The following is a 23,390-nucleotide window of genomic DNA, read 5'->3' as shown; positions in this document are numbered from 1 at the left end:
ATGTTATAGATGTTGGTGTTATTTTACACCAGTGGTTTCCAAAATGTGCGCCGCGGCTCCCTGGCTGGTTTACAGGCGAGCCGCGAAATGTTCCAAAATTTATTGGATATTGATATCGCACATTTCAAACACGTGCTTATTTAGTACTTTATACTACATATAAAATGTTTCTGAATTTAATCGTCCCTATCGAGACAAAGAGGTTTATCTCAGTTTTCTTGATTTTTCAGAAGAGCATTGTAAAGTTTGTGATCATACATTATGATTGATTGTAATTTTGTTTTCAGGGGTATTGAAATGTGTCGAATGGTGAGTGTGTTTGCATTTTTGCAAATCAGTAATAATGGCTTTGTTGGCCGTTGAGATACGCCCCTTTGTCTCGGTAGGGACGATATGTTTACTTTTTAACTTAAGGCAAGCAACCTAACCATACTAAGTGAGCGTTGCAAGTGTTAGATAGGCCTATATTCTGACTTGGGTGCCGCCGAAAAATCTTGAAATACTAAGGGAGCAGTGAAACGAAAAAGTTTCAGAACCCGTGCTATAGGTTTGACGGTGCAATTTTTTTAGAATTTCTGATCTTTTGACTGGGCACAGTGAACAGAAGGGAACCACGAACGCCTCCCTTCCAGCAAACAATTAAAGCATAAAAAAATACTGCTTTAGTCCAAACATGCATTTTATGTGTGGTATTGGGGGCAATTAAATTAGACTGCCCCCAGAAAATATCCCCTCGCTCACTTCCTCGTCAACCACAATCATTCTCTTTTCTGACGGCATAACCCTGAAACGGATTAGAAAAATTCTTCCATTGCCAGAAAACCTTTGCCATGTGGGGAATCTAAGCTGATATTGATATGACTTACCATCATCTTTCCTGCAAAAGTTACCCCATTATCCTACGCACTGAGGCTTGCTTAATACCACAGGGAACACAAATCACAATTTCTTTTGTTTGTTAGTTCCCCGTTTCCCCCAGATGGCAGCACGATATGCATGCTTAGTCACAGTAAGTTATGAATCACTTCTCCATGGGATAGCGTGGCGGGAAAAGGCGATAATCGCATCCACGAATTAATCTTGACCAGCTCGGCTTGATTCCTTCACAGCTGTCAACAACGTCAGCTCTGATTCCTCGCTGAGCGCTCGTCACGACATCTGTCGGTCGGAGCGAAGTCAGTCAAGCATTCGAACCCTACAAATCCTCCCCTTTCTTTCAGGAATCAAGCTACGAATCAACTTCATTCATCAGTGGCATGTTTGTGTGGAAGAGACTATGGAGCTTAAGCATTCCGAAATGAGATTTGAATTTACTTCATATCCATGGCCGTACATAAGGGTCCAGAACCCCTTCCATTGGTTTAGTAAATATGTTGAACTAAATGTTATATCTCTAAATTGGTCAAAACATTACATTGATTGAAAAGGATGTGAAATATAATATCACACACACACACACACACCCCAAAAAAGGATGACAGTTTCCGAAGACACCCAAATATCAACCTCCCTTCCACGTAATACACCCTGGACTGAATGTTGCAGACTAGCGAGTCTCTGGCGTCTGGACTGAAAGCCAGTATAATCCTCTGTGGGGCTCGTGTTGTGCAGTCCCATATATGATTGTGATTGTCCATCACATCACAATTCATCTTCAGCTTCGCGATTAGACAAAAGTGGCAGAAAATCGAAGTAAAATAATCAACCAACCAACACACACACACACACACACCATCACACACACACACACACACACACAGAGACAAAGACACACACACACAAGTAGGAGTTTTAAAAGTACCAGTTAGACGTATTGTTGTTGTCAAAATAAATGTACACTAAGGCACTATTAATCCAAATTGTTTACAGAGAAAAGTGTATTGATTGTTGTGCAGAAGTATTTACACACAATAAATAAATAGTAACGATTAAATTCTAACTATTTATTTATTTATTTACTTAAAGTTTCAGATACAGTACTGAAAGACCATTTTATACTGAAACTGTAGCAACAAGAAAAAGATAACAACAGCAAAACAAGACAATACAAGATGGCAGACAAAAAAAAAGAAATTGTTACATATAGGCTACATTCTTAGTGACTGTCGGATAGTGTATTCTGACAAGAAAATATCAACATTTACAGGCAGGTTATTATATAAGTGGGGGAGCCTATAGTAAAGTGACCGCGGGAATGTGAAAGAGCTTTACGTTGCGGATTGGCCGTGCGGGTACTCATAGATGAAATTGGTTGACAAGGAATTCGGTTTTAATTTTGCCATTAATGATTTTATGCCAAAATTTCATGTCTGCTAGTTCGTGACGAGTGTGTGGTGACTGGATGTTCAAAGTAGACATAATATCTGTTTTACGGAGGTGTCTGACGGAAGGTATTCTATGGCGAGCAATGGGGAGGAAAAAGCTGACAGAATCAACTCTGGAAAGATTAGTTTTAGAAGCCATAGTCCAGATGGGGGAGCAGTATTCAAGAATGAGAGAGAGAAAGGATTTGAAAAATATGCTATTGGCTGATTGGTTTTGGATTTCAGGGATTTTACATCCTTTGACTGCTAACGTGAACCCCACCCGTTATCTATATACGGCCATAGTTATCTCTGTATGATAATCGCGACGATGAGGATGAGTGATACATTGCTGAAATAGTGATTTATCCACAAAACCTCTTACCATGTCTCCAAATTCACCGCAACATCCTCTTAAACTTTTCACAAAACCCCGATTTATGGCCATTTTTGACTTCCCTTCCGAAAGGGAAATTTCCCCTTTGCAAGGAGAGAAGGGGCATTCAATGCAAAATTCCGACCAGTTTGATATCCTTAATTCTTTGCTGTTACTTATTGCCACTCCTTTGAGTAAGCCTGTATTTCAATTTTGTTTAATTAACGTTGCTTTTCTACGCCGTCAGTAGCGACGAGAAGGGCGAATAGTGAACTAACCTATGGAATGGGTAATGAAACAACCACAATTGTACCACGCCTGATCAGAGTTCGAACCTTGGACATGTGACCCGGTAAGGAGAAGGTCTGCTGCAAGCATGTGTGTGATTCATTTCTTAACATTTTTCACATCTACGATCATGGGCCAACGAGAATTCTATGGTACTACTACTAATTATTATTATTTTTGTATGATTTCTCTGGAACAAGGAAAACTGGGCGAAAAGGTCCATATATTCTAGACACATCGTATATTTTCACAACGGTGTTTAGTAACCATTTATATCCATCTTCACACTCGGGTGACTAGACTGTACTTTTATTTCCCCAACAAGGATGGAAGATATATATCTGGATTTTTCCTTCCCTAGAAAAATTCATCCGGTTTCTTCTACATGATAACGCCATAAAGATAAATGAGAAGGCAAAGAAAGAAGCCAGAATATTTTTTGTGAGGGGGCAGTCATATTTAATTATGCATAAATATAATCAGACTAAAAAATGCATTCACGAACGTAAATAGCATTTATGTACATGGTTCGTAGTTACTGGTTTCTCCAGCAATCAGTTTTTCAGTTTAATCAGTGCCATCTGTTAATGTAGTTACAAGTTTAGACCTATCTGTGTACACACGAGACGACGAGACTAGGCAGTCTCGGCTCGATATAATTCCTATGACGAATCCTGTTGCCTGCCAGTGTATAAAAGCAGATTTTTAATGTCATCATTATGAGAAATTCAAAGGGAAGGACGGTGAGCAATGACTCTGACTCAGTCGCAGACAATAGAACTCTCATAGAAATTCCAAGTGGAAGTCTAGCGGTATCACATGCTGGGAAAATGGACGCCCGCCAAAATATCCGTTAGGTGGCGTTAATGTTTGAACAGTTGCACACCGGAAAATGATTGTAGGCAGTGCTTTGTACTGGAAGGTTGGCGTTGCCAACATTGCATAATTGCTAAGAGACAGTGGCGACGATTAAGGGGGCAGTTGCCCCCCCCCCCACTTTTTTCAACTTTTGCTCCCGCACTATAGGTCCGTAGCTAGAACTGACCTTCAGGGGGGCTCACGGGTTATCAGGGGGGGGGCTTTGTGAACCAAGTCCATTTTTCAAAGTTTAATAGTATTAAATGAAGGTAAATTGAGGACTAAAAGTGGTAAACGTTGTAAGTGCCAAAAGCGAAAGTGTTGGGAAATCGCATCGTTCCGCACATCAGCCCGTAAGAACGTTCACACTAGTGACCTCTTTACACGCCCTTTGAACTACTTAGAGGGCTACCAGCCACATTTCACGTTTACCACATTATAAGGCATTGCACATTTCACAGTTTAACGTGGAAAACGGTGTTTGAATTCTTGTGGCACTTGCAGCGTTTACCAATTGTAGTCTTCAATTATGTGTGTCGGGGCTCATTAAGTTAAATTAAAATATAAGATTTAGAAATATACAAATTCTACAGTTTTTTTCTACATCTTCTAAAAATATCTTGACGTGACACCATCCATACTACGTACATATTAAAGTGTACAGTCACGGACACTTCTGGGTTGTAATGACCTAATTTACTTTCAATGGAATCGCTACAACGCAGAAGTGTCCGAGACTGTACAATTGTTTCCTCCTTCCGAAGGAAGTCCGAAGGTGGTGATGCCCCCGAGGGAACACCAGCAGAAGGTGTCAGTCCTGAGAAGAAGGCAAAGTTCGAAGAAAAGCCATCAGAAGTTGAGGCTCAGTCCAACGGTGAAGCCGAAGCAAAGGCTTAAACAAACAAGGAAATCTCTTCTCTCACTTGAATTCTTAATTTAAACAAAAAAATTATATTCAGTCATCTGTATTATGAGTGTGTGTTCTGAGTGAGACCAAGTTTTAAGGCATTAGTTTATGTTCAAGTACACCTTCTAATTCTTACCTACAAGTCAACACAATATTCACTTCAATCATAGTGCCTACCGTACATTCCACCCCCGGCGAAAGCAATAAAACTTGGGATCTGTTGACATTTGACGCACACTGAGAAAAAAGTCTGGTTGGCTGGAACAAATCCTAGTTACAGCAACCAAATCCCTTGTTTGTTATACGCGAGCAAAACGTGAAGGTTCAGAGTACAAAATTATTTGTTTGACTTAAATTTGTTCATCCAACCAAATCTTCTGTTTGTTGTATCTAATTGGATATAGTTCTCTGAGCAAAATGTTTGGTACCATCAACCACATCAATTTGTTGGCAGTAAAGGATCTTTTGTTGGAATTATGATTATTAAAAAGTATGAAATCCCTGGGGGGACAGGGGGGAATTTCCCCCACCAACAATTTTGTCCTAAAAAAATCCAGTTGGTAAAGAAATTGGTTGGCTTCTTTAAAAATAAAGGATTTATTTATGTATGTAATATAAATACCTGATTAAATATATATCAGGTATATATAATATAAATATATAATGTAAGTACCTGATTATACAGGGTGGCTCAATAAGTCACTTAACACCCTCAGTACAAGGCCACTGCAGCGCGCAACATGGAAATGGTGATGACCAATCGTTATCAGGCCAAGGGGGAACCACATTGACGCCACCCACACGGTCGGCGGCCATCTTGATGTCCGCCATCTTGAATTCAACTTCAGAATTTTAAATGGGAAGGGGGTCGTGCGACATATCAAAATGGGCTAGAATTTCACGAGAAATGCAATGGTGAAGGTTTTTTCGACGTATCTTTAACCAGTAAAAAGATATGACTGAATTCTTGTACCAATTTGCTCCTTTTCGAGGTGTTAGAAAAATGCCTTAAAATTTGTTTAGCCCTTCGGTAATGCATCGAGATCAAAGTGACGTCTATGGAGAGACGTTCGCATGCCATTGCACATTATTTTAATCGGATACATCCATGAAGAGCTGTGCATTTTGAATGGTTGTCGCGAACAATTTACAGTATGACGCTTACATTGAATTAAAAGTCCTTTACAGTGACAAGGCTAATGTTTATGTTCATAAGAAAGTTCATAAACAGAATATTCGATGATTTTTATCTGATAACCCATTTTCGACAGATCAAAGTTGAATGGTTAGTGTTGGTAAGTTAATGGTGTGGCGTGCTGTGTGGAACACGATTGGTTAGTCAATTTTCCATCAACGGAACCTTAAATGCTTAGGGCTACTTGGATTTGTTAAATAAACAGTTTTTTTCATCCTTGCTTATGGAAGAAGGTACTTTTGACAGAGTTTTTTCAATAGGGAAGAACACCAGAACACTTATGGGAACGTTATGAACCAGTTTTTGTCCAAAGTTAGTTATCAGATGACAAGGGTCACATATTCTGTTTATGAACTTCCTTATGAACATAAACATTAGCCTTGTCACTGTGAAGGACTTTTAATTCAATGTAAGCGTCATACTGTAAATTGTTCGCGACAACCATTCAAAATGCACAGCTCTTCATGGATGTATCCGATTAAAATAATGTGCAATGGCATGCGAACGTCTCTCCATAGACGTCACTTTGATCTCGATGCATTACCGAAGGGCTAAACAAATTTTAAGGCATTTTTCTAACACCTCGAAAAGGAGCAAATTGGTACAAGAATTCAGTCATATCTTTTTACTGGTTAAAGATACGTCGAAAAACCTTCACCATTGCATTTCTCGTGAAATTCTAGCCCATTTTGATATGTCGCACGACCCCCTTCCCATTTAAAATTCTGAAGTTGAATTCAAGATGGCGAACATCAAGATGGCCGCCGACCGTGTGGGTGGCGTCAATGTGGTTCCCCCTTGGCCAGATAACGATTGGTCATCGCCAATTTCAAATTCCATACTGCAGTGGCCTTGTACTGAGGGTGTTAAGTGACTTATTGAGCCACCCTGTAGTATAGATGCATATACTTAGGTATATATTTCATATAAAAAAATGCGGTATTTGTAAAGAAGCAAACAAATTCCTTTACCAACTGGATTTTTGTAGGACAAAATTGTTGTGGTGGGGGGAATTGTCCCCCTGTTTAAAAGGATTTCACACACTATTTTTTTAATATATACTACTGTGAAATTCATTTGTTATATATATTTTTTTTACATAATATGTATACCACTCTCTCACACACACACATGTATGCATTGGTGTAACTTGGTGGGGCAAGGGGGGGGGGTGCTTGCCCTCCTAAAAGTTTCAGGTTTGTTAACATTTACAAGTTAAGGATACTTTTATCATCATCCTAAGACCTGAGAAGGTAAGTAATAAATAATACGATATATTTATAATTATGCAAATATAACAATTATTTAGCAAATAATCCTGGACACTATTTTTATGGGATGAAGAACTTTTCGACTCTGGCCCCCAAAAGTTAAGCCTCAAGTTCATACAAGTCCCAAGTTACGCTCATGCATGTATGATGTATGGGTCTAAATTAAGTTATCCTCCCTCCGTTACAAGTCTTTATTTCCATCCTTGGAAAGATATTCCCTGTTATTATATGCAGATGCGAAGGGGGCATGGAAGCATATATTTCTTTTCCATATTTGAAAGTGGAGATCATCAGAACCGTGCTATAGCCCCCTTTGCACATTCCTACACCCCCTGATGTGAGGCCAGATGAGTGCCACAGCTACTTCTACTAGGACAGACGAAAAATTTCCTCTCTTTTTTTTATCCGAGAGAAACAGATATGATCATCAGAACGAGGTATCTTGTATGGTAGTTGGACGTCCTACAAACTGAATCATCAAGTTACCACAGGTTACCATGGATGTAAAAAATCGACACTAATGCTATGCACTTAGCGAAAAAAAGGGGAACTATATTTTGAGGTACTGTCTTGTATATGTTGCAATGACACATTGCGGGCCTGTGGCACAGTGGTAGCGTCGTCACCTTGTAATCAAGGGGTCCCAGGTTCATTACCCGGTGGAGGCACACAGTGGTTCGTATTCCACTTTGAACTGTAGGTCCAGTACCGATTAGCCAGTCTGTGCATAAAGTGGACTTAAAACAACAAATCAATCAATCAATGACACATTGCAATCTCACTATAATTTTTTGCATCATGTTTTATGGCATATTTCACTCTAGCTACAAAATGTATGTGGTCTACTCAATTTCTGTGCAGTGACATTGAAAAAAAAATACCACCTTAACGTAATAATAAACACTTCAGTATGAGGAATTTAAAAAAACAATTAAGAATGGCTAGGGTATAGTGCAGCAGCATCAAATACCAAATCAGCTGGTTGTGAAAAACATGGCAAAGTGACTTCAGTTCAGAGACCTATTTCATCTTGCACTCATATACATATCCACACACAAACAAACTGGTGTCTCGAATAATGAACAAAATCTGTTCCAGGATGTTCATTGAGCAGAACACTGTTTCTCACAGGTCACTATACTCTGTTCCGGGAATCTCAGGAGTGAGCAAATAAAAACAAGTCTCTGCACAAATGGTGACTCGAGAGGGCTCCACCAATGTGACAGGCAATGGAATTGCATGGTTGGGGATAGTGACTTCAGTTGCCAGCCTTTGCAGCAGCGTGTACTGCTTTTTTTTCCACCTGTTCACTTTGTCCCCTTCTCTGCCGATATACACTGTCTAGCCCAAAAGATTCCCACGAGAGAGTACATAGCAATAATTTTAATCTATTCCCAAGCCAGGTCAAAAAAAAATCTCTGAACATTGCAAAATAAAAAAAAATAATGCTGGGAATATCAAAATACCTTCAATGCTAGGATTGTTTAATTTAGAAGTTATAGAAAATATTGTACACACAATAGTTATAAAAAGTACACACATAACAGTATATATGCAAGTACAAATATCTAATTCATTATTATTTCAGCATTTCATGTTTTGATCGGTCTCTTTTTTAGTGTATTTACAACAATCGTTTTTAACGAATTATATAGCCTGGTCGCTGCTAGTAGATGAAATAGAGTATCCCACATGCTTCTCATGCAAGATAATGACCTACATCTGCTGATGGGTTAATCATGTGTGATTATATTTATGCACAGTTTGCAATGTGGGACATTTTCCATCTCGTGCTGATGTTTGTTATGTAGGATGTTTGTTACGCAAGGCACCAGTTTATTTTTAACACAGAAAAATATTCAATGAATTTAAAAGAAAATGGAAATTAAAGAAAACAAATTATGATACTCTTTTAATGGTACAAGTCCAGTGCACAAGTACACAAAATTTACTACTGAGGACATTTTCATTAATGTTACAGTAGTTGTACAAAATTACTTTAGAAAATAACTGAACTATAATTAAATTACATTGATACATATATGAAATTAAGAAACATAGTGGAGTTTCAAAAGCTACTTTTCACTGATATATATTTCTTGCAAGTACCTGAAATGTGAACATTACTTGGAGAATATTGACATACACTGTCATAAACAAAGATATACCACTCATTAGTATGCTCTACTTCATATGCAAATACATGAGAATTCAAACCAATTGTTTTCATTAATGTTACAACAAAATTTACACTTTTATTGTCATCTCCCAAAATATATTGTATATTACCAAATAGTGGTTCATCTGATTCAAAAGAAATGAGCAAAACATCCCCTACTTTGTAATCTATCCCTCTTACATTTACTGACAAGCATGAATAAACTTGTTCCTTTAAATTAACTGGTACTCTATGACTGAAATGATTGAAATTCGGAATGTCTTTAACATTAATACTGTCTCCAGGTCCGTAAACAACTTCTATTTGTAATCCTTTTCTACTAAGAGTTCTAAAACAGAATTGCAATTGATGTTTCAAGGCTAATGTATAGGCTATATTTCGCCTTGAGGCAACAACATGTGCATAACTTTTCAGTGTTCTATGTTTGCCTTCAAAACGCATGCACCAAATATTTATCAAGGGCCCAATTCTATTCATTATTTGTGGATAATGGGTAAGAAAATGGTGCTTTGGCTTGAGATTCTCCTTGAACAATTCTTTGTACAGAAAATTATGCTCAGCTATTAGTGCCTCCAACAATATGCAAATGCTACTTTGGTAAGTTCGAGATGTTACAATTTCTACAATTTCTGCAAGTACAACATATAAACACCAAAAATCATTATCCGAAGGCACAAGATCACCTATCAACAGACCAAAATAACGCACAAAACAAAGCATTTCAGAAGCTGAGTACATAATTTGACCCTTCTTCAGATGTTCCATCGTAATCTTTGGTGGTATATTACTTGTTTCAGATAAGCCGTAATCAAAGAATTTTAGCCTATCATTAAGAGTTTCTAATGTACAGTACTTATTTTCAATTATTTTTTTTACTATTCTAGCCATATCATACCTACAAATCCCTTCAAGAATGTCATGCATGATATCCACAGCAGCATTCTTTGTGACATGAAAACCAGGAAGTGCATTCCATATACATTCTTCTTTAATTCCTGTTTCGGTATAATTGTTTACTAAAACATCAGCTTCATAATTCTGTTCATTTCTCATCAACTCTGCTTTTTCGGTTTCAAGTTGCTGTATCAAATTCTTGTGCGCTTTGCAGAATCTGCAGGGAAAATTTCCTGAGAAGTTCTCAATGAACCCAAAAATAGAATTCATGCCAAGATTATCTCCTAGTATCAAACTTACCTTAAAATGCAACTGCTTTTCTAATCCATTGTGATTAACTGTTAACCCATGAATTTCCAATGACACAAGCTCTTTTTTTAGCTCCTTGAATACAGACTCATTGCCAAAAGTACTCCTATCTGTACTGTGAAACAGCAAAGCCAAGAAAATATTTTCTAATGTTGACAAATACTCTGCAGATAATCCACCCACTATATAATACACTGCGCCTAACTTATTTTTACCAGCGTGACCGCTCAATGGGTTATCTACTTCAAAATCATCAAAATATAAAAACAATGGAATTTCATATTCATATTGTTTCTCCCTCTGCCTCCAGAATTGACCTTGTATGTAATGTGTTATAGGTTCCTCGCAATCTGAGAGGGTATACATATTTTTAAATATATCGTCTAAGACCCCTGGTAATTCCAAAAATATTTTTAACACTTTACTCATGGAAATGAACTGTCCATAGTGATGCTCAATATCCAAAACTACTTGGCCACATTTTCTTTTGTTACAGATAGATTCACCGATTTTAAACTGGCTAGGTTTAATGAGAAATTTTGATTCTGTAAAATATTTGAACCTGAGATGTTCTGTATGTAATTTATCAAAAGGATCCATCACATATTGCAATAAACATCTCATATCTTCCGTTGTCTCATTTGATTTATCAACCAGAAGAGGCTCAATTTTACAAGTCAGAAAGTCAAGTAACCCGTAGCGTAAAAAATCTGTACAATATTCTATTGTTTCCTGAACTTGGTTTCTTGTGTAGCTGGAATTACTGTATAGTTTAGCAATAAACGATACAGCAGAAGCATGCAATGAATTTACAAACCTGTTAATAGGTACAGACTTCAGTGAATTTACATTGGTGCTTGTACTTTTAGGACCACTGTTAGCTGCAGGAAATTCTTGACACACTGTCCCAGATATCTGTGGCATAGTATAAGTAACTGCAACATTATTTCTACAATGTTTAGTTTCTAGATGTCTCCGAAACGTGTATGCATTTTGGAAACTTCTTTGACAAGTTCCTTGAGCACAATGATAGGCAGTCAAATAAGTGCCAGAATGCTTGTAACTTATGTGCCAAAGAAGCAATTTAGGAGTACCCAAAGTTTTTTTGCACCTATAGCAAGTAAACATATTGATGTGCAAGAATATTACATGGAAGAATCAACTATAATGCACTTACACATATTTACACTACATTTTACACTATCACTACATATTACACTTTCATTACATATTACACAACATATTGAATACTTTTATTTGTTAAGATCAAAATTAGTTTCTCTTTCTCAGCAAACTGCACCTTCACTGAATGCACTGGAGAGCACTGAGTGCTTCAAACACTCTTGGAATTTTTGAATCCCATTTTGTTGTTATGTGATAGATTGCCAGCTGAATAAGTAACCAGATATGTTCTGATTCTGGAGGATATGATGCATTGAGAACATGAAAAGCCTTAAAACATATATCCAAGCTCTTCAAAACTGAAGTCATCTTGTACAATGTGCTGTCAATATTTACATAACAACTCTGAATTTCAGTCACTGATGGCCCAACTACAATTATGTAAGGCTGCACTGTGAGGCCTATATTCTGCATTTTTTGCACCTTGTTGTATTTCAGTCTGTTAATGTCTCCAGGAATCTAATACAGAAAGAAAAAATACAATAAATACACATAGCCGGTTGGTTGGTCAGTTCAATCAGAATTACAAAATTCTATGACCCTCAAACATGTTGAAATAAATATAAAGAAAACATTCAAGACTTACATGTAAGGAAATATTTGCTGCAGAATGTATTTTCAAGATAACATTCTGTAACATAGAGACAGTGGTTCAAATCCCACTTTACACTGTAGGTCCAGTTCAAAATAAACAATATGGAATTTGCATTTTTTTTAGCATTTATTTAATCCAAAATGTTATCAATTTACACATATTGTATATACAGTGGGATGCATAAGTATTCCTTGGCAAATCACCCATGACTATTTCCATTTATTTTTCTCTTGCATCCGACGTGTTTTTAAGGACTGGCTGTGAATGTATGCTGGTGTAGAAGTTGTTAGCAGCTCGTTTGGTATTTTGTTTCAATCACTGAAAAAGAGAATAAACACGTTCTGGGACCATTTGCTTGGGAATACTTATGCATCCTGCTGTACATATTGCTTGCATTGTGGTTTCCTTTTCATAACTTAACAGTTATTACAAGTAAATGAACATTTTTTTGTCGTGATGCTTGGAGACACCCCCACCCCTCAAAAATATAAGAATACCTGTAATACTAAGTTATAAAATGGAAAGTTGAATATATTTGTGATGCCGTATTTAAAATTTTCTAAAAGTGAACACTACATTCCACAAGTGTGACACTGAAGTCTAGATTACTTCCTCTCTGTCTCTCTCTTCCTTCTGTATATGTGTCTGTGTGTGTGTGTAATTGTTAAAAGGAATGCAAAAAATATGTGGTTATTTATCTTACGCATTATGGTGACTGGTAATGATATAAGATACCATTCACGTGAAAATTAATTTTCACACTAAGTACACATTCCGAGCTTCCAACTCTGTGAAACAGCAGCCCATTGCATCGAATCTCACTCCCTCTGTTATCTGTCTTTTTTAAATCAGAGCTCTATTTCTTACGATGTAGATTTCCTATTGACATCACAATGCTGAATCAACACCAAAAATGTTTGCCTCCCACTTGGCTTGCATCAGTTACGTGGGAGATCTGCTAATTGTCAAGCATTATATTAAAATTTGAACCTGGAACACCACCTTGAGTAGTGAGTCAGCCAAGCAGAGGCCATGTAGTTATCAAGCTACTATATGGCTGTCTACTCCAATGCTATGAGTTCTTTACACCAATACCCCTAACTGAGACTACATTATCTATATGGAAAGAATTGTGAACAAAAATACCTTTGCATGACATATAATTCCTTCCTGGCTTTCCAGGACGGATGGTTTCCATTGCTTTCTCACACTCCTGATTCTCCCTGGAGGTGGTTGCATATAAGGAAGCAACATGATTTGCACTGTATGCTTTGAATCTGAAATTATAGTTCCAATAGGGTACTTAGGTAATTGATTACACATCCTCAACATTTTCTCAATGCAAAATTTGAAAATGTTTCAAAGGAAAATATTATCCATTAACAAAAATACTTAATATTATCTAGACCTACTGGAAGCATGCAGGCAGAATATGTTACTGAATTAATTGAATAATATAACCTGCATGCTTCTATTTGAAATATTTATATAATTATGGATAAACAGCAGTCCACTAAACTTCTGACTCCTGAGCACTTTCTAGAAATATGGTATATGATTTATGAAGAACTAAACACTATCTCTTCAAAAGCAATGGTAACATGTTATAGTTTAATTAAAAATTGAACGTTGAGTTGAGTTGGTGTTTAAGTCCACTTTATGTACAGAAAGCTAATCGGGACTGGACCTACAGTTTAAAGTGGGATCCGAACCACTGTATGGTTCCACCGGGTATCGAACCCGGGACCTCTTGATTAAAAGGCGATGGCGCTACCACTGCGCCATCGAAAAATTTAACCTATCGTGAATAAGAGCACATTTATCTTTATGCCATACTACATTAAGTAAAGTCAAGGGTTCTTTTAAAGAGGCAATCTTGCAAGACAAGTACATCGGTGTAAATGAGTAAATTGTAATGGTGTATATTGCAAGAAAATCAAAAACACTTCCAACAACTTTTAATCCGTTTCGTTTTCACTTATATTTTCTTTAAAAATTTTAAGATTAATAACAACCAACAGTGTATATAATGAAATACGTCCATTCCTTCTCCAATTAGAATTTGATAAAGTATTCATGCCTAGCTTTTGAAATGATTAATTTCTTTCTTTTCATTCTTATCATACAGGTGAAATATGATGAAACTCTGAACTTACCATCACTTAAATTAGCACCATCTAACAACGACACTAGTTTCATATAATTGACATCTGTTGAGCCACTTTTTAAGGATCTTAAATTCTGGAAAAAAGTTTCCCATTGTGTCAGAAGTTCAAATACACTTTCTGGATGTGCCTGTTCAAAGTCTGATTCTATCTATATAAAGACAAAAAAAAAAAAAAAAAAAGAAGTAGTAATATACATAAGTAGCAATCAAAAGACAGAACAAAAGTAGATGTATTTATTTCTATACAGCTTTGTCCTGTGCTTCTATCCCATATTGTGAAATCGACAATACACCATGACCAGGATTTTTTACATCAAGTGAATATAAATATCTTACAGTGTCTCAAGTCTTTTAATGTGAATGGTTAGGAGGATATTCATCATACTGCCCACATATACCTTTTGAAATCATGTTAGTTGCATTAAGGCAGTAAGAAAACTGACCCTCGTCACCCAGTCTCTTCCGATATATGATTGTTCCTTTATCTTTTCTTCATTTCCACCACAGCAAAAAAAAAAAAAAAAGAAAAGAAAAAAAGAAACAACAAAAACATAGAGCCACTTCCTAATATTCTGGGATACACTGCCTTCCTTGTCTCATACATTCATCCCATAACTACAAAGTTACAACCTATATGCTATTAGTGAGAGAACTGGAGTCACAGTGGTCTTATGGCATTTTACTGCTACATCAGAGACCCAGGTTCCATTCCTGGGGTGGGTGATGTAAGATCAGAGATCTTTTGGCCTTGTCCCTGCATAAAGTGACTCTGGGGTTCACTCAGCCGAATGTAAATAGGTACCTGGGGTAACCCTGGGAAGTAAAGGTGGCCACAGCCTGGTGCTGATCACATCACCTTTAAAACTTGGGGGGGGGGGCAAGGAGAGTTTACTACTTTTTAGTTGACGAGGCTTAGCATTACGAGGCCCTAATACTGGAGCAAAAATGGCTAATCGTCACCACTTTGTAGGGCCCTAACCCCCGCATCCCCTAAATGTGCCTTCATGGCACAATGCAATATGCACATGTAACTTTTCCTTACCTACAAACCCCTATGAGAGAATATGTACTGTAGACATATTTTACCAATACGATAACATCATTACGATAAATTATAAAAAATATAGTCACAAATTATCCTAATATATATAAACAGCACTGGAAATACTGTATACACCAGCAGAAAATATGAAAACGAAGCTCCTGGGAAAGATAGATGTGTGTGGCACCCAAATAATATAACAAAAAATGGGACAATAAAAAGCACAAATGTTTAATTTGTACAAAGCATTGAACACTTCCAATTTTTACAAATCTTTCAACTTATTCATTTATTAAGAAATGAGATGTGTGCTTACCAATGTATATCCCAAGCTGTGCTGTAGTACTGGCCAATCCTTTATAAAATGTTGCACTGTGCTTCCATCACTTTTCAGATTCTGTTCCTGCCTCATGCTCCAAGTATTCTTCCAATGTTTTAGTACTTCTGGCCATGGTTCGCAACTATTTGCCAGCCAGGACTTGCTGTTTTCTTGTTCGTCTTTAAGATAAACAGAGAATATGGAAATATTACACAATAGTTTCCACTCCGATAAATTTCTGAACTTCCATAATGATACACATAATAATGAAAATAATGTAAATTATGTATAATATCAATCACAGTAATGAGAAAACTATAAGAACTGAAAAAATTACAATCTCATAATGCTATTGCCAGTGCACTGTGCCTTATCTGGGAATTGAACCAGATTACAATGTGATGGCATTCCCACCATGCCCTATAAGACTTTGATTTGCACTCTTCATTTCATTTTTCGTCCGTGTTATAATTTCATTACAAATGGAACATATCAATGAATAACAGCACATTTAACTCTATTCCATACTACTTTAAGTCAAATCAAGGGTTCTTTTAAGAACCTTTCAAGAACTTCAAAAATTAATATGTATGTCCCCATTTACTAAAAATTAAATCTGCCTTACTCTGCAGAAAATAGGTGACTACATGTAACAGATTTGTTATCGCAAATCTTTGTAAAATGGTACAATGGGTTTTAGAGAACATTTACACTGTTAAACAAATAAAAAGGATAAAGAAATGGAAAATTTTTAAGTTGATGAAAAACACACATTAAATATCATAATTCAGACAAAATTTATGAAATTACCTGAAATAGTAGTATCCACATCAATTGCTGATTTTTCTGATAGGCCTATTGTCCTGGATACACTGCCTAGAATCCCAACACTTCTCAATTCTCGAAATTTATTTCTGTATTTGTCCACCAACTTTCCCTTTGATATACAGGATTTGTTCACTCTGCTATCTCTCTTTTTAACTGGAGGAATATAATAAACTGAAACACTTTCTGTCTGGAATATAGACACTATACTTTCTGCTATACTTTCAAATTGGTCATTTCGCAGGCGTCTGCAAAATACAAAATTAGAGATGAGATAAGAATGTGGTATCTCCCCTCTGTAGCAATGGTTTAATTATATTTCTACATAATTAAAAGTTTGAGGCAATACTAAAACTTGTTCATTAATAAAATGTGGAGTTATTTTACTTCTGTTCTGTAATATTTGTTTGTCAGATCGAATTTTAGGAAGTTAGAATTCCTGTAGTATCATAATCAAACAAAAACATGTACAGACATTTAAATGCACATTGTACTCATCATTACTTTCCTTTCGTCATACCTTTCAAAGCATTTGTGTGTGTGTGTGTGTGTGTGTGTGTGTTCATTTCTGTACACTAAAAGTCCGAAAAATAATCATGTATGTGTTTATTTTGTTTGATACTTGACCTGTTCTAGTTAATACTATAGGCAATCGGTACACGATAGTCATGTTTTTCTTACGTTCCACCAAAAGTACACTCATAACACTACTATTAATTAGATTCTTCTTTGGATATCTATCTTTGGTAATGAATATCATGGTGACCAAAGCTGTTATCATGCTCCGAGTAGTCATCTCATGAATATTTACATGATGTATCTTTACATAACTAATAAAAAAAATAATAAGCCAGCATCCAGTAACCTTGCTGCAAGAAGAAAAGTAACTCTGCTGAACTGACAATAAAGAAATGGGAACAGGTTAAATGGCTGTCATTGTAGATTGAGTTGGTCTTTTTTAAGTCCACTTTATGCACAGTAAGGCTAATTGGGACTGGCCCTACAGTTTAGAGTCGGATCTGAACCGATATGTGCCCCACCAGGTATAGAACCAGTGTCCTCTTGATTACAAGGCAACGACGCTACCATTGTGCCATCAGGGAGGCTGGCTGTCATTGTAATAGTACTTACGCCTAAATATAAGAATGCTCATAATAAACAACGCCAAATCCATGGTACAGTTCTTCACAAGATTAAAAATAGTGTAAGTGACATTTATGTCCAGGCTATGCTTTATGTGCATAAAATTTTAAAATTTGGGCATAAATTACACACTGGTATGAGTTCTGTAGACGTGAGGTAAAATATGAGTCTATGGCAATGAAATTTCACTATTGTCAGTTCTATTTTTACCTGAAAAAAAATCTGGTATTCTTCATAAGTGAATTTACTGGGTTAATGCAAATATAGTCTTCCGCAGTCATTTCAGCTATTAAATGATGCTGTTGTATTTTCATTTGCAAGTGCAAGTTATCTACACTACACTTCTGTCAAACACAAATGATCAAGATATTTTTGTCAACTACTGAAAAAAGCTACTGGTATTGCATAATGTTCCTTTTCACTAAATAAACACACTAGTCACTGTTTACCAGATGTCTTTTCCTTTTTTTTTTTTTGTTCAAGTGGAATTTGCAAAATGAGCTTTGTCCCTGATAATAGGCATCTCATAAAATATACTTTAGTGGGGTAGTTCTAAAACTCAGAGAGAATGTTTCAAGCAAAAACTTACACATTAGGATTCTGTAATAAATGGTTGATGATGATATCAACGAGCAGACCTCTGGTCTTACGATTTAGTGATTTTCCTGTCTCATATGTCCCAAGGACAAATCTTCCACTTCCACTTCCTTGTAAGATATCCAAAATGTTTTGTGACGTAAATGGTTCTTGTATTTTAACTGGAATGCTTCCAGATGTCTCAGGTACATTTATGCTATATTCTGCTATTCCACCCTCAGGTTTCACATTATTTACACTTGTATCTTCACAGCACACATCAAATTCATCTATGTAGTTCTCACTTATAGTACTACCAGCTGGTGTATTTGTCAAAGTTTCAGCTGATGAAGATTGCACCTAAATTAAAAAAAAATGTAAAAATAAATATGTAACTTTTATTGTTTACATACAAAAAATGTTTAATGCTTCTTAGTTATACATGAAAAGGAAAAACCATTTGGATAATTCTGATAATTTTTACTTTAATTCATGATTCAATAGAGAAGGAAGCTTATCTGTTTATTTTTAGCCTTCACAACTCTTTGGATGCACATTTTATAAATACCCATGCAGTTTAGTAACAACATTAAAATAAATATGTGAACACTAGTTCAAAATGTAAAATGTATTCATTTCAAGCTCATCAGGTCACCTTCAGAGCATCATGCCCTGCAGGTTAAAAATGGTATTAAACAAAAAGGATGGACAAGATGAAGGGAAGAATAAGCTGTAACTACATTCCCAGGTGTTCTGGGTTGAAACGTAAAACCTGACATATTTCTTTCCCCCATGCACTCGTATTGCATAATCGAGGTTATAAAATTTAAGTCAAAAAAGAAAGTCACACATAACATTTCTTGTAAATTTAACATGAAATGGAAGAAGAGAAAAGTATATGCATACATTGTAAAGACTCAAAATTGGAAACCTCGGTGTTGAGCAGTTAATGGAGTAGTTCACCAAGTTGGTTCTCAATTTTGATGAGGGAAATATGAGACATTAAATTACATACCTCTGTAGGACTAGCAAGTAAGAAACAAGAAACTGAAGTGTAGAAATATATGACAGTTAGGTTACATACCTCTTTAGGCGTATCAAGTAAGTACCCTGTAGATGATAGTTTTACTTGTTCTCTGTATTCTTCAAGTTTTTTCATAAAAATTGCTCTTCTGCCGATTTTTGGAATAAGTTCTCTGAGATGATCTGCAGTGAGCATGCACAATGCACCTATGTCTATTTCATGCTCTGAAAACAAATATAGCAAAATTTTGGAAGAATAAGTAAGAAAGTTTAATTTAGAAAATCCAGGGCTGTGTCAGAATACAGCATTTCTGTCTCTTTCTTGTTACAACAGAAGCCATCTTTTTCTTCAAATGTATGGTGGTTTGTTTGTTTTTATAAGCACTGGTTATTCCTATTTCATTAATCTTGATGAAAAGGTGAAGGGATGAAGTGGCATTAATGAGGTTCAGCATGAGGCCATTCTTTATGTAACCTAAGTGGCCTTTGCCATTGTTAAAGGTTCTGAATACAAGTTTGTAACCTTAACCACTAACACAAAATTGTTTTGAAAATGAATGGTAAGTGAGGTTATAAAACAGACACAAGAGTTGACAACAGTGATTTTAATTTATGGTTATTTATGATATTTATGATGTGGTTTCTGTGACGGTGGTAAGGGTGCTATTAGATAGGGATCCAATATTTCTGCAAACAGAATTCAGTACTTTAGTATTTTACATACTACCTGGTTAGGTTAGGTTAAGAGTATTAGCTAGTTTCAGGATCGACAAAATCATGTTTGCGAGGGGAATATAATTTAACATAGGCAAATGAGGTAGTCGGTATAATACTCAAGTACCCAGAATTCTATTATGCACATGATACTAGAAATGAACAATTATCAAAAACAGGAATCACAACGAGTTATTTAATTCCTTCTTTTACATCACTTTTGGCTAATCTCAATAGAAACGATGAATTGTTATTTGATTAAATTGATGCACAGACACTCCCAAAGGAACACTGCCTCGACCAGGACTGGAATATGGAACCCTCAGTTGGCTATCATGGCATCAATTATTTAATGGAACTGATGTTTTAAGTGCATGAAGTAAATTGAAAGTAGAATGACACAAAAATGTCGTTTAAGCCCATTTTGTGCTCAGATAACTTAATCAGCATTTGAACTAAATTTAAAATGCAATCTAGAACAGCTGGGCAATGCACCTACACTGGGAATGGTAAAAATTTACTATCCTTCGGACACCTCTAATATTTTCGTTTCGTCAATTTTTGACATTCGTACTTACGTATCTGCTTCGCGGAACATTCCTGAAGGTGTATCAATGTTGGGCATGAGTTTACAATACCAGACCACTCTCCAATTTCTATCAAATTTCGCCTACTTACTAATTTCGGTGTCCTGATGACGTATCTGTAGTTCATATTTGGCGGTCACTTGTTAAAATTGTACATTTACGTGTACAACTTGTAAAATAACCTTGCGATTTACCACGGTGATTGTCCATACACAGCAATTCGGAACCATCTTTCTTTCGCAATTAATTAGCTAATGGTCTTCCTTTACGCACAACAATCTTGTTGACGACAGACGAGGAATGCCTACGAGGTTAGGTTAGGCCTGTTAGGTTAGGTTCCATTAGCATAAATACAAAGAAAAATTAATATTTTAGCTAAGAAAACTATACCTTATCTTGCCTGTTGATTTCTTCATGTTGGGAAAATGGCGTCTTCCGTGCAGCTATTGTTCTTATGGTAGGGTTACATTACGTTAAGAAAACATAGTTTATTTCATTTTTTTCTCGATTTCCATACTTGACCGCCAATTATTACATGCAGATTCGTGATTAGGAGTTCACAATTAGTGAGTAGGCGAAATTTCATAGAAATTGGAGAGTGGTCCGGTATTGTAAACTCGTTCCCAATGTTGTTTTGATGAAATTTGAACTATGTTTCCTAACCTAACAGAACTAACCTAACCACGCGCCAATGGTTCGCAATTATTTCCAATTTCTAGATCCTGATACTAACACGACACCAAATTTTAACTATGTTTCCTAACCTAACAGAACTAACCTATCCACGCACCAATGGTTCATGGGGCTAGCTATTCTCCGTTGGAGAATTAATTTTCAACGAACAACATGAATTTCAGCTATGAAACATTCCCACATCACACAAAACACCTTCCCGATGTTCGACAATGCTACAGGAACTTATTACGGTAAGTAGTTTCTTATGTAAAAATAAATAAATGTGTCCGAAGGATAGTAAACAAGTACCAAAACAACTTAAAAATTACCTTACGCAAACAAGCAGGCTTGCCATGGACAATGTATTTTCCGTTAACATGCGACTGTAAGTATCGTAGACCAATGGGAATTAATGTAGAAATAATTCGGAAGCTTAGTAGCATGCATTTAGGGACTTTATGTTAATGCTAAGAGAACCAAACCTGACCTGCCTAACAACCACGAAAGCATCTATTGGCTAAAACTCTGCAGTATGTGTTAACAGACGTAAATGAAAGTCGAACCATGCGAAAATTGCATTCGTAGTATCATGAAATCTGAATAAAACAAAATGAACTTGGGCGGGAAAGGTTCCTGGCCCGAGAATCAAACCCATGTTGTCCGCATGGTAGTAAAGATGCTACGCAGACTGAGCTACCACGCCTATGTAAACGCAAAACACACTTGCGCCACATGTAATGCATTATATTCTCTATACTGTATGATTAAATAGTACATACTTGATTAATTAGTAGAGATTAAAATACGAGAGACAAAACCGACACCGATGTGGCAGACTCGAAAATATGCATTTCAACTCGTACGCCTGTACGCAAATTAATATTTATGTTTTTCACATATTATGATTTCTATTTAAAACTGTTCCACTTACCAGCAAATGTAGGAATTAGACCTTCAAAGCCCCACAACTTCAAAAGAATCGATACTTCGTTTCCGAGATCCGCCATGTTTTTCTTGTCACACTTGCCAGTACGAGAATCACGTTCTTTTTGTTCAAGGAACAAAATATCTGTTTCAAAATACAAACAGAACGTCAAACAACAAAATGGCTGTTTCAATGGACAAAACTAACTTCAAACAAGTATGATTGTTAAGAGAACTAAACCAAATGGTTTATGTAAACAGTCACTTTGTAGGTGTAACTAAACTTTGGTTAACCGTACGAAATATTGTGGAACCAAATATATTTTGCCCCTGCAACTAATCCGTTCTCTCCGTGCAGATGCGGAAGGAATGTGGATGATTACATCAAAGTCACAGATTTCTGTCAAACGAGAGGCTGCAACAGGGGCAGGGAAGGTACAGATAAAGAAGGCGCCCTATGAAAGAACTCTCTAAAGTCTAGAGAATCTTCTAAACACTTGCCGCTGCTTAGACTTCTGCTCATAAACAAGATGAACGAACGAAGTTGTGAACAAATTAATATATTCTGTCTACATTTCACTCTTCACCTCAAATTAGAATAGAAAATAGTTTTACCTAGGGGGGCTGGCGTCAGTGCCAGGGGGAGGCTGGCGACCCTGTCAGGGGGGCTCCCTGGCCCCTGCCTGGCTACGGGCCTGCCGCACTATGCTAAATGTTATCTACCAAGGAAAAGTAAACTGTCCTTGCCCCCCCCCCCCCCAGTGTTTTGGAACCCAATCGCCGGCACTGCTAAGATACATTGATAGACTTGAGCATTTACAACAGGGGAGGTGCCAAGGTGGAGGGGTAGATTGGGTTATGCCCCACCAAAATCAGAATAGTCCAATAGCTACCCCAGCATGTCAAAATGTAATCGGATAATTTCGCAATGACAATAAAATGCGACGCGTGTGTGCGAGTGTAATGATGATAATTCGAGTTCAGATCCATAGTTTCAGAGTGCACTCTACTTACAACTCCTGGATCTTGGAGGTAACG

At 36.6% G+C, this 23,390-nt stretch overlaps 2 protein-coding genes across 3 annotated transcripts in view; one reads left to right on the top strand and one right to left on the bottom strand.

Moving 5' to 3' along the window:
* The window catches only part of LOC145997234 (tetraspanin-9-like), a 199,237-nt gene that overhangs the window by 15,228 nt on the left and 160,619 nt on the right, over nucleotides 1-23,390 (top strand). The window lies entirely within an intron of this gene.
* On the bottom strand, nucleotides 9,109-22,552 carry LOC145997233 (uncharacterized). 2 transcript variants are annotated; one of them, XM_083134045.1, is made up of 8 exons: nucleotides 22,360-22,552; nucleotides 19,514-19,677; nucleotides 18,443-18,789; nucleotides 16,696-16,958; nucleotides 15,883-16,064; nucleotides 14,514-14,673; nucleotides 13,504-13,634; nucleotides 9,109-12,221 (listed from the first exon to the last, which is right to left on the bottom strand). In XM_083134045.1, the coding sequence occupies exons 1-8, from the start codon at nucleotides 22,433-22,435 to the stop codon at nucleotides 11,883-11,885; spliced, it is 1,662 nt and encodes a 553-aa protein (XP_082990171.1). In that variant the 5' UTR covers nucleotides 22,436-22,552; the 3' UTR covers nucleotides 9,109-11,882. The 2 variants fall into 2 exon arrangements, with proteins under 2 accessions (XP_082990171.1, XP_082990172.1); XM_083134046.1 differs by lacking the exon at nucleotides 13,504-13,634 and having other exon boundaries at nucleotides 12,081-12,221.

Source organism: Lepisma saccharinum, chromosome 13 (assembly GCF_977018435.1).
Source record: "Lepisma saccharinum chromosome 13, izLepSacc3.1, whole genome shotgun sequence".
Classification (NCBI taxonomy): Eukaryota; Metazoa; Arthropoda; class Insecta; order Zygentoma; family Lepismatidae; genus Lepisma; species Lepisma saccharinum.
This window is presented reverse-complemented; position numbering and strand designations above follow the sequence as displayed.

Bases quoted from the DNA above. Each gene is read 5' to 3' on its own strand.
- LOC145997233 (XM_083134045.1), bottom strand. From the start codon at position 22,435: ATGGCGGATCTCGGAAACGAAGTATCGATTCTTTTGAAGTTGTGGGGC. The intron at 16,065-16,695 runs GTAATTTCATAA...TTTATCTTAAAG, and splicing joins TGTGGATACTACTATTTCAG to ACGAACAAGAAAACAGCAAG. The intron at 13,635-14,513 runs GTAAGTTCAGAG...CTATAATTTCAG, and splicing joins TGGTGCTAATTTAAGTGATG to ATTCAAAGCATACAGTGCAA.